At 32.7% G+C, this 12,237-nt stretch overlaps 1 protein-coding gene across 1 annotated transcript; it reads right to left on the bottom strand.

Annotated features, from left to right (window-relative positions):
* Positions 1-6,901: 6,901 nt before the first annotated feature.
* On the bottom strand, positions 6,902-7,672 carry LOC125830361 (agamous-like MADS-box protein AGL80). The gene has a single exon (XM_049509549.1). It carries the CDS (start codon positions 7,670-7,672, stop codon positions 6,902-6,904), a length of 771 nt encoding a protein of 256 aa, XP_049365506.1.
* Between the last annotated feature and the right edge of the window lie 4,565 nt (positions 7,673-12,237).

The raw sequence follows: 12,237 nt of genomic DNA, 5'->3' as shown, positions 1-12,237 counted from the left end.
AATAAAATTCACAAACAATTAGAAGGGTTGTTACAGTGAAGGAGATTTGTTTGTATATTCACTGATTTGTAAGGTTTTTTTTTTGGAAGATGAACTATTTACTCTTGATTATGAGCTCAAGGGATAATTTTGAGTTGCACTTTTCTGCAATTTTGCATATGTTAATGAGCTCTGGTTGCCCATAGTTTAAATTCTTGATTTTACGTTTATGACATATGTAGTTGAGCTTTAGCAGGTGTGCAGAATTTCTCAAGGAGCCTATTGGGAAGCCGACGAGGTAATTTTGGGACTTATTACTTTATGCATTGATCACATATGCATTGCATCATATAGTTATTTTCACAATAGGTACTTATTTTAATGATTCTAGTTAGTTGTTTCTTATTATAGCTCTATCGTGCCTCTTATATTTATGTAGTTTCTTTCTAATCCCACTAAACATAGGATGTCCCGTATTTGGTATTTCATACTACACTCCTGTATCTTTTTCTGATACAATGTCTGGTACAAGTCACCCTGGTTAATTCCTTATCTTCCAAGGTCGTCGTTGTTTGGATCGTGGTGAACTCTTGACGTTTGGAGGCTTGCTTCTTTCCTTATTTTGTATTGTTTAGATTTTAAGTATTTTGATTAGAAATACTTGTTGTATATAGCTCAACTGATGTGTTTTTGTCATGACCCGAGCCTACACCCTGGACGTGGCGGACACTCGAGAACCATTGCTGGTCCCCAAGCGAACCTCATCCTGGTTGACTACAAGCGGAAAACTGATTCAAGCATACAAAGCTTAAAAACTGAATAAAAATTCATGAAACTGAAATACAAAACTTTAACTCAAATGAAAACTCTGAATATAAAAATAATATTCAACCTGCCATAAAATAGGCAACTTAAGTCTTTAAAACATTTAATAAAATAAATGATACAAACTTCTAAACTATTCTGACTATCTATGCAACATCTAACTGACAAAGCTGGAAGTCGAGACAAGACCCACGACATCTTAACAACTAATATAACTGAAAGGTAAATGAAATCCTCCAGAAACAAGGAGGCTCGCCATAGCTAACTCGAACTCTTGAATGTATCAACAAAGCTCCTGTTGATGATCCTGAATACCTGTGTCTGTATCATGACAAGATGCAGGCAAAATGGCTCAGTTCGTGGAATGTACGAGCATGTAAGGGGAATTCTAAAACATAAACATAAGCTTGAAACTTGATAAAAAGAAACATACTTACTCTTCTATAACTTACTCAACTCAAGGAATATTCAAGGATACTCAGAACTACTCAATCTTACTCAACTCAGAAGTACTCAAGGATAAGATACTTAGAACTACTCAAACTTAGATACTCAACTCAAAGGTATGATATTCGACTCTGGGTACTCAACTATGGATACTCAACTCAATATGACTGAACTCATTTCAATATAAAGCAATTTAAAACAAGTGCAATATAAAGAAACAAACTGTTTTAAAAACATGCTATCAACTCTGTGTGTATACAAGGATACAATATAACTCTGAAATGTATGTAAAAATACAAATAACTGTGTATATAATAATACAATAACTTCTGTGGGAGTTTCTCTAACCGACAACCATCACTTAAGAGCTATAGTGATGATACAATACTTTACCTCGTGCTTCTAAGAACCATCCTATACCTTGCCATCAGTATAGGACCTTACTTAACTTAGTGGATCCACTAGCTTAACTTACGTGATCATCTAAAAAGTATGACCCGTTAAATCCCATGTTGGCTACATGGTTTTTATGGAGATTTGAGTTAATATGAACTCGCGTCTCCAATTCGGTGCTCAATACTACTCCCAAAATATACTTTAGCTCATATGTGTTTTAAACACCTCTTTCTTTAGTTTTGAGAAAATTGCTCAAAGCTTAGCCCAAAGGCTCTCTTGGAATCAATGTTCCCTTTACTGAAAACTAGCCCAAAGGCTCTTTTGGAAATCATAGTTCCTTTCTTGCTCAAATGTGAAAACATTTATAAACTTCTTTGGGTATACTTAGTTCCCTAATAACTTTTGAGAAATGAACTCAACTCTTTACTCTTTGCTTAACTTGAAAACTTGAGTCTTAAAACGAAGTTAAAACGTTTATAAAAAACTTTACTCTTACTCTTTACTTAACTTCAAAGCTTAAGTCTTAAAACAAAGTTAAAACATTTGTAAAAGACTTCTTAAAATATGGTTCATGCCGAATTGGGGACATGAATGACTCAATGCAAGGTTTTCAATAACCATAGATAGAACTCAATACTTGAAACTCAAGAACTTCAATGATACTACTCATTTCAAGAATGATCAACTCAGAGGGTTCATGCGGAATTATGAGAATGAACTACTCAACTCAAGGACTCAAAGATACTCCTCATCTCAAGATACTCAACTGATTTAGTTCATGTGGAAGTTATGAACATGAACGATTCAACCCAAAGACTTCATGGGTAACATGTAATAGTCCAATGATTAGAAATATTGTAACACCCCAACTTTTCAAAACGTCTAAATTAACTCGTATATTCGTGGAAAGACAAGGAGGGTGAGTAATAAATTAAGAATGATGTGGTATGTCCTATTTTAAGTGTTCAGGTGTTGCATCTCAAGTTAGGTAAGTGGCAAAATAAAAGTTGGCGGAAGTTATCATAATTTCCTTCTTAAAGATTTCTCTGAAATTTGGGTCAAATGTCTTGGAGGTTTTCTCCCAATCTATAAAGATTTATGGGGCCCACAAACTATTGAATCGAAGGTCTACGAGTCTAGTTTCCAACGCATCAAACCGTTCATTCATACGACTTCAGAATAGAGAGATATTCGCATTTTCGTGGGACTGCGCAAGCAGGCGCGTGAGGTGGGGCCCTAGGTCGGTGGAAAGTGTATATATCTTCTTCTTCGCGTTTTTTCTTCATTTTTAAGCTAATTATACAGAGAAAGCATAGAAACCCATTTTTAGGATCAAGTAAAATATCGATTTTCTCGACGTAAGTTCTTGACGAAAGTTGTTCTACGCGTTGGGCTCATCATCGTGGTATAATTTGTTTTATTGATTGCGTAGCATATCACATTTTAATGTTGGGACAGCAGGGGTTTGAATATATTTAAAGGTTTTGAGGTGAATTACGAAGCTAAGATCGAGGTAAGACCCTTCTTTCATCGACTCTAGCTTTTATAAGCACCAAATAGCAATTTGCGACGGAAACACATATCTTTTATTGTATTATCATGGTATCTTTTATTTTATGTGTTGATTACGGTCCTACCTTGTTGTAGTATCGAGGGAGTTACGAGTTAAAGTCTTTAGGCGACGTGAATTTAGCGAAAAAGGTATGTTAAGGCTATTCTCTTCCTATGGCATGTTCCTCAAAGCTTAGAAGCAATGTAATTGAAATGTTATCATTGTATACTTGTAGCCATCATTGTTGATTGTTGGTTGCTCTAGTGCATATAATCCTCTCTTATCGGGATTCTTATTCAGTAGTAACATTCGTATGTTGGACATGACTTAGAGGCTAATTGTATAAGTTGCCTATAACTAAATTGCTCACTTTTAGCTGTTGGATTGTTATTGTTGCCTTTGGGCTATTGTTGTTAACTGCAGGAATGTGATCTATGCCTAGCAGGGTTATGTTCTGCCTACAGGGCTGTATGGATGCCTAAAAGGGCTATGAGTTGCCTACGGGGCTATATTGATGCCTAGAAGGGCTATGAGTTGCCTACGGGGCTATATTGATGCCTAGAAGGGTTATGAGTTGCCTACGGGGCTATATTGATGCCTAGAAGGGTTATGAGTTGCCTACAGGGATATATATTGAAGCCTAAGAAGGTTATGTACTCCCTACATGGCCATGATGTTGCCTAAGAGGGCTATGAGATGTCTATAAGCTATGTTGATGCCTAAGAGGGCTATGTGACTGCCTGCGGGGCTAGGAGACTACCGATAGGGGTATACAGGCTGATTGGCACCTTCCGGGCTTATGGGGGCCTGAGTAGGTGGTCTTGTGTGCTGTTTGTACCTACCGAGCTTATGGAGGCTTGGTTAGGTTGTTGTTTTATTATTTTTGATAAATTTAGATTTAGAAGCAGGTCAGTATAATTATCTTATCCTTAATTTATTTATCAGATTATTCCAGTATATCAGGATACCTCATCATAGTCTATTGCCTTTCATACTCTGTACATTATTTTGTACTGACGCCCATTGCCTTGGGGCGCTGCATTCATGCATGCAGGTCCTGACAGACGACCGAGTAGACCTCCTTATCAGCAGGATTGACTTTTATCCGGTTGGTCAGCCCCTTTCCTCCGGAGCTGCCAGAGTTGGGAGGTTTGTTAACTTTTGTTGTATATATTCTCATGGGTAGGCTGGGGCCCTGTCCCACCAATCTTTACTACTCTTAGAGGCTTGCAGACTAGTGTGTGGGGTTTATAGCTACGTTATGGCCATGCTGGACTATGTTGTTGGTTTGCTGAAACTTGTGAGCTGTTTGATGTATTGTACTGATATTTACCTATTTTTAGTTTTGGTATAGATATCATGGTGGCCTCGACGGCCCAATCAGGACTTCTGTGCTAGTTGGATATTTCTTTATATAAACTCTTGGGAGTAGCTGGTTCTTTTGTAGATCTGTTGACAGGGGCCTTGCCGGCCGATGGCTTAGTTTTAAGCCGAGATATACTTGTTTGTTTTCTTAATTGCATGTGACTGCCATGCGCTAATAGCAAATGGTTCAGCAGGGTCGGCTCGGGCCTGAGTTTTGGCTTTAGGAGTCAGTTGCGCCCTTTGTGTTTGGGGCGTGACAAATATAATCTCAAACTATTAGAAACTTATTACTCAAGACTTAGAACTTGAAAATACTATTCCTCTCAAAGGTACTCAACTGATCGAGTTTACGCCAAAGTTATGAGCATGAACGACTCAACTCGAGGTCTACTTAATAATATGGAACTCATGAATACAACTCTTCTCATTCTCATACTTACTTTATCAGAACTTTGTTCAAATTGATAGTTGATCTCGAAGGATGCAGAATTGAACTCATAAGCTTTTCTTGAACTCTACTCTTAACTTTCTCTTGAATGTGAATTATGAATTCAAGAGTTTGGTTCATGACATGGAGGATCTCATGATGACAAGGTAGACTCATGAATACATTCTTTTCATCTTCATACTCACTTGCTCGAGTCTTAAAACAAATTACTAGAAGTTATACAAGACTCCTCAAAAGGACTCAAATGGACTTTCTTAGAATGTTCGAAAGAATTCTCAAAACTTAACTCTTAACTCTACCTTGAATTTGAATTATGAATTCAAGGTTATGATCATGTTAGGAATGATTTTAGGTGTTTAGAAGTAGCTTAGAGTAGTTAGAATCGAAAAGGAGTGAAGGTGCACTTTAAATGAACTCAAACGGGGCAACCGATGACAAACTGGGTGGGGCAGGCAACACTGGCGCTATGGGTGGCGCGGGGCACCAGCCCCTAAACCTCAGAGGTGGGTTTGGGGCGCACTGGCAGGCGCATCGCGCCAGGCCCCCAACCTAGAAAATCTGACGAACTTCTTTGCTCGTTTTCTCACCTTAACTCGCCTAGAATCGAACGGTTTCTTCCCCAATCACTTAGAATCGATTACTTAACATAAGTACACTCTAATCTACTCAATACATCCCTTAAAACACTCACTTTGATCTCAAGAAATCATCGAAAACCCCACACAACAAGATTTAGAATGAACTTCAAGAACACCTATCAATAACTCATCAAGAACTCTAATCTTTCAACTTCAAGAATGAAATTTCGCTGAAAATAATCTGATTGACGTGTGGAAGCTTACATACCTCTTAGGGATTAAACCCATGGCGAAAATCCGCAACAAAACGCAAGACTGTCGACGAAAGCTTTGATCATCTCCTCTTTTCTCTTCTTGAACTCTCAACTAAAACCCTAGGCTAATTTTAGTATTATAAAACTGAACCTAATAGGATTAGACCCTTAAAATATTATTAAAAGCGAATTAAATCTAATTGGGTAAGGAAAAGACCAAAATACCCCTCACTATTTTCGGCTAACTTTCCTTAACTGGACAACCTAACTTCAAAAGGCCATATCTCACTCATCCGAACTCGAAACTTAGCAAACTCTTTTTATATTATTATTGCTTCCACTAGTTATATTTAGTTCCTTTTTATCTCTTGTCATTTGATTTATGCTTGCCTCCTAGGGATTTATGGTAGGTGTCATAATGATTTGATTTTGTGTCGAGACCCTTACTCAAGTAAAAATGGTGGGAGGAAACTTAGAGCACTTCCATATGAGATGGGAATACAGTAGGGATTAATTCTTAGCTCTTTCCTATTTTTCTTGGTGATGAATGGGTTAACATGATCTATTCCGAAGAAGGTTCCAAGCTGTATTTTACTTGCAGATGAATAATATTAATATTAGTGGTAAGGTTTGCTTACACCCTACGTTGTGACTTCTTATTTTGATAAGAAATAATCCTTATTAACACTAATTAAATAGTATATTTGATGATAATGGATCAATATATTCACTAACAATACAAATATTTTTCATAGATACAATATCAATAATAAAAGTAATAAAGACAAACAAATATAATAATCTCTAGCAAATATTAAAATAAAAATTAATTGCATAAATTTTATAAGTGAATGAAATAACAAACTAAAAAGGAATGAAACATAACATAAAAATACTTAAAATAAGGAGAAAAAGTAAAGATACATGAAGAATCCTATGAGACAACTTATGCATTTAAAATAGTAAAAGACATAGACTATATATCCATGGGACAACATAGACATACAAATCTCTACTAATTAAAACAGATAGATATTTGGTCCAAGATCCTTAGAAGTTATTTTGGATGTTGAACATTAATGATGTTGAGATATGAATCATCAAAAAAAGACATAATACTATCATCATCCCACTCGATTGACTCTGACGATGAATAGTTATTCATTGGCATTGTGTAGTTATTCATTGAAGAGTCCATTTGTTGAGGTGTAGAAGAATACATTAATTCTTGGAGCATTGGAGATGAAGGAATTGTTATTAGTGGATCCACTTGAGGGACCAATAAAGTAGGAGATGTTGGACCCTCGGAGTTGGTTCCACTAGAAGAAATTGGTTGAGAGGCATTCAAAGTAGAACCCTCTTCATCAGCTTTAATTTTCAGTTTGCGAAAAAATTTCAAATTTTGTTTCATGACATACATTAGATCATTAGTTTTCATGTCAATGGAAATAATCTTTTTTCCATTTACCACTTCATGCATCATATTTGTCTTTTCTTTGATATCATTTTCCTTTTGTAGCTTATATAATTGTTCCTCCTTCTTTTTTATAATTTTCTTGATAAACTCTTCTGTCGTCATCATGTTTTTTGATTGATCAGCTGGTGGAAGCGCCTCAAACTTCCTAAAAGTTTCTACTGCATCTTCATAATTTGGATATACCATAGGTTTTGTGTGGTACTCACTATATCTGACGCCAGCTACTTCACACTCACACAGAGTACTAATTTCTTGAGCCTTTTTAAACGCTACTTTTTGTCTCTTCTTATATGTGGCTTTCCTTTGAGTATCATTTTCAATATATAAAATCTTTCCTTTACTTCTTGGCATTGCTAATCGGGAAGAAGAGAGGAGATCTAAAAATTATGTTTGTTTGGATGTGCATCAAAAAACTTTGCTGTTTGTTTCCTTGCCTAGGATAGACTCCATTTTATAGGGAAAATTTAGATTCTATAAATCTTTGAATAGTTTGACTTAGAGAATTCCTAGTAATTATTTTTGACTGAAACTAAATAAGGGTGTATTACCTACCAAGTTTGATGTTATGGTATTAAAATATATGTAGTTTATGGATCTAGTCTAATCTTGACCAACCTTTATGAGTCAAACTTTTTTATAGGAGAATAATTTAGTGTGGCTTTAATTTTGAGTAAGTAGAATCCTCCAAATATGGTCATAGAGTAATGAAAATGTATGTGCTTACTCATAGTAATAAGTGAAAAAAATATATTTTAATTATTATATATCTACAGAATTAAAGATTAAAACAACAAACATTTTAAATGACTGAGAATTTTGAAATATCAATTTCAGTAATATTTCAACGTGCATAAAAATCATAAAGTTAATAGTTATATAAAATATAAATTCAAATATTTATTAAATTTTAAATTGTGATTTGTGTAAGATTATAGTTATTGCAGCGATTATAGAACACAGTATAATTTTATCTATTTTTAAAAATAAATATATATTTAATAGAAATTTAATATTACTTTCTAGTATATTAAAAGTTAAATATTTCTTAATTTTATTTTTGTTTCGATACGATACTCATCAAGAAGTCACTCAACTTATATTTTAAAAAAAGCTAAATTATTTTGAGGCAAATCAATATCAATTGATTGCAACAAAAAAATAATCAAAATGATATGTTTACGCATAGTGGAGAAGTATTTTTTTATTCATTTAAGGAAAGTACTCAAAACATGAATAGTTAGTTGTAGATTGTCTTATACTAAATATTTATTAAATAAAAATATATATTTTACTTTGATGAGACTTCTTCATTATGGTAAGTAAGTTAACTATAATAATGTAGGGATTCATATTTAAGTTACATCCGATTTTATTAGCTAATGCATATCTGTAAAAGTCAAAAAGAAGAAGAAACAATAAATTGATTGAGTTTTTATTATAGTTTTGCCGCATTATATTTAATGTTAAAAAGTTTCAATTTAAACTTACTTAGTGAATTTTATTTTTCGAAATAACTTTTAGTGTCAATCATTTAAGTTTTGCTATAAAAAATTATTTTGAATTTTAGTTAATGGTAGGTTTAATGTCTTCGTTCATATTATATTGTGTTCATTGTCTCGTTTTTTTACTTATTAACATAACTAGTTTTGGAAGCATGCCTTGCACGTTTGACCTCTATAACGATATAATATTTATATAGGCCTTACTCAAGTATAGAAAAAAATGTAATATCAACTCAATTAACTTAAAAAATAATAAAATATACATATCATCATATGCATACAAAATGAAAACGGTTAAACAAAGAAATATATTAATCAGAATAAGAAAGAATAATCACTAAATAAAAAATTACATAAGAATTATAAGATGATAAAATTTAAAAGTGCAGTGGACTAAAATATTTTATCCAGTTTATTAAGGAAGAAATTGTGTACATCAAAAGTTAGGAGTGAATGCAAAAGTGATAGAGAAAAAAAGATAAATTTAGCTGATTTTATAGATGGACATGATTTTGTTGACGAAATGAAATTAAAAAAAAATTGGTAATAAATTTACCTCCTATTTTTTGCTAAAAGATGAAGAATGAAAAATGAAAAATGAATAAGGAAGAACATAAGAATTATTATAGAAATGTATTGGAAAACATAAATGAAAAAACATTTATTTCATAAGAAATAAAAGAGGAAATCAATTCAAATGAATATAAAAGAATGATTTGCCTTTTCATCTACTGTGGCTATACAACTCCCATTTTCTATTGGTTTGTATTTACTGTTTTGTATTTATCATGTTTATAAAATATATTTTTATTTTTACACTTAAATATTCTTGATACAATATTTTTTTGAAAGACAAAAGAATTATTCAATATTTTATAGACATTAAATTAAATTAAAAGGACTAACAATTAAACCTCATTAAAAAGTAGAAAATGAAAAGTTGTAACATCTAATCATGTATTTGATTTAGTTTAATTGTCATTATTTATTTGATTTTAAAAATTAGTAAGGTATTTTTCAATTAAAAAAAAAACACATTTTCTTAATCCAACTTTGAACTTAAATTTTTTCACTTTTAATATGATATGATGATATGATAAGAAAGTCAATTAGTATAGAAAAAAATAGAAGAATGAGCAATGACTACATATATAATTTATGAGAGGGGCAAACACATAGGTTCTCCTTAAACTTGTCCCGAAAAGTCAGTTACACGCTTAAACTATCATGGTGATCTATTACACGCCTTTACTATTCAAAAGTGAATTTATTACCACCCTGAGACGTGTAACACCACTCTCACATTATATGGTGTATTACACTCGCGCCACATCAACACTACGTCAGTGTCATGTCATAAATTATAATTTTTTATTTTGTTTTCTTTATTAATTAAATTTTCTTTTATTAACTATATTTACCTCTAATTAATTATTTTAATTCTTTAATAATTATATCTTCTTCATCACTAAATCCCACCTATTTTCAATTCGCATTTCATCGGAAAATCATATCCGACCCCACCTTCACTAGATTTTGTTCTTTATCACCACTATATCGCCTTCAATTCTTCTTCTTCTTTGTCACCAAATATCACCACCACCATTATCAATATCAATTTTTTCTTCTTCGCCACCTTCAATTACCTATTTTAATTTTTGCCACCCGCCATCCATCACCACCACCCAAAAATTGATTAACAACCAAAATTTCTTTAACAAAGTCAAAAAAATGAAAAAGATAGAAACAATCGACAAAATTTTTTCTAGATATAATATAATTATTCACTAACAAATCTATAGAAATTAACCTAATTGCGAATAAAAAAAATGTGTTTTTAGATTGTGATAAAAAAAATAAAGAAATGTGATAAAAATAAAGAATGAAGAACAAGAAAAAGACATTGGGTGTGGTGTGATAAAGAAGAGGTGTGGGGAGTGGGGGTAGAAAAAAGGATTCTAACTTTTTTTTTAAAACTTTATTTTTAAACTGACGCGCCTATTTTTTTTTTTTGCCACGTCGGTTTTAGTGGGTAAGAAAATTTACTTTTAAATAGTATAGGTGTGTAATAGGTCACTATGATTGTTTGGTGTACCATCATTGTAGATTTTCTTTACACCATTGAATAATTTTAAAGATAATAGAATAATATTTTAAAATATTATTAGGATATGTTAAGCATTAGAAACTAGAAATTAAAATTATTAAGGATAATTTGAATCATAGTTATATTATAAATAAAATTATCACCATATTTTATTAGTATTTTCTTTTTTAGTGCACTACTTTTATTTGTAATCGGCGGCACTGTAATGGCAAAGACGAAAAATGACATCATTGCAGAAATCTCTTTCATATTTTTATTAGTTAACAATATTTCAGTTCATTAGTGTCACAATTCAAGACTATTCCTTAGACGTGACATGGTGCCTAGAGCCACAAGTGATCCTAAGCTAACCACATGACATGTCATAATACTAAGATAACATATATAATCGAATAACATGAAAATGGGCTAAAGTTTTAAATAACAAACATATCATAAAGAAGAAATCCGATACAAAAACAATACACGTGAGAACACCTAATTGTCTGAAAAGCCTCTAAACATAGTGAGTTGGTAAGATAAGTTCCTAGCTAACTCTAAACTGTCTGAAAATTGAATGAAAGTACATAAGAAAAGTCATAAAGGCATGTCCCTGGAACACGAGGACTCACCAACAACAATATGAGTTGAGAAGATCTTGTACTAATCATGGCCTAAAGAATGTGCGTCAGAATCTATATTAGGACATAATATAGGAAAAAAGTATGCGGTCAGTACTCGAAATGTACTGAGTGTGAGAAAAATGCATAAATATGACATGAGAACTATCACAATCCAAAAATGGATGTGATGACACTCGTCTTATCCAACCAAGACAATCAGCCTAAAACTCAACTATTACGATAAAATACAAAAATAAATAAAAATAGAAGTTTAATACTCAATTATAATGCAGATAATAAGTCAATTTAACTAAATCCATAAAATTTGGTTGTCACGTTTATAAGCTTCTAATGTATTATGATACATTTGAAAGAAAATATAAGTTTTAGATGATGTTGTCTCTAAAGTAGAACAAAATCATAAATAGGAGTGTGAGGGTCCGCTAAGATAACAAATAGCTACCTCACAAATCTCCACAGGAAGCCTCAGACAAGAAGAGAAGAGAAATTATCAATGATCCGGGCTCATAACCTACACAAATGTAGAAGCAAGGAGTAATTACCAAACCACACGGTACTCGGCAAGCGAACTCCTAAACACATGTTAAGTATCTACATTCTATATTCTTAACTTGTGTTTAGGAGTTCACTTGCTGAGTACCATATGTTTTTGTACTCACCCTTTGCTTCCATATTTGTGTAGGC

Source organism: Solanum verrucosum, unplaced genomic scaffold, assembly GCF_900185275.1.
Source record: "Solanum verrucosum unplaced genomic scaffold, falcon-dt-bn FXZP01000228.1, whole genome shotgun sequence".
In the NCBI taxonomy this organism is placed as follows: Eukaryota; Viridiplantae; Streptophyta; class Magnoliopsida; order Solanales; family Solanaceae; genus Solanum; species Solanum verrucosum.
The sequence above is the reverse complement of the archived record's forward strand: the minus strand, read 5'-3'. Positions and strand labels throughout refer to the sequence as shown.

Bases quoted from the DNA above. Each gene is read 5' to 3' on its own strand.
- LOC125830361 (XM_049509549.1), bottom strand. From the start codon at position 7,672: ATGCCAAGAAGTAAAGGAAAGATTTTATATATTGAAAATGATACTCAA.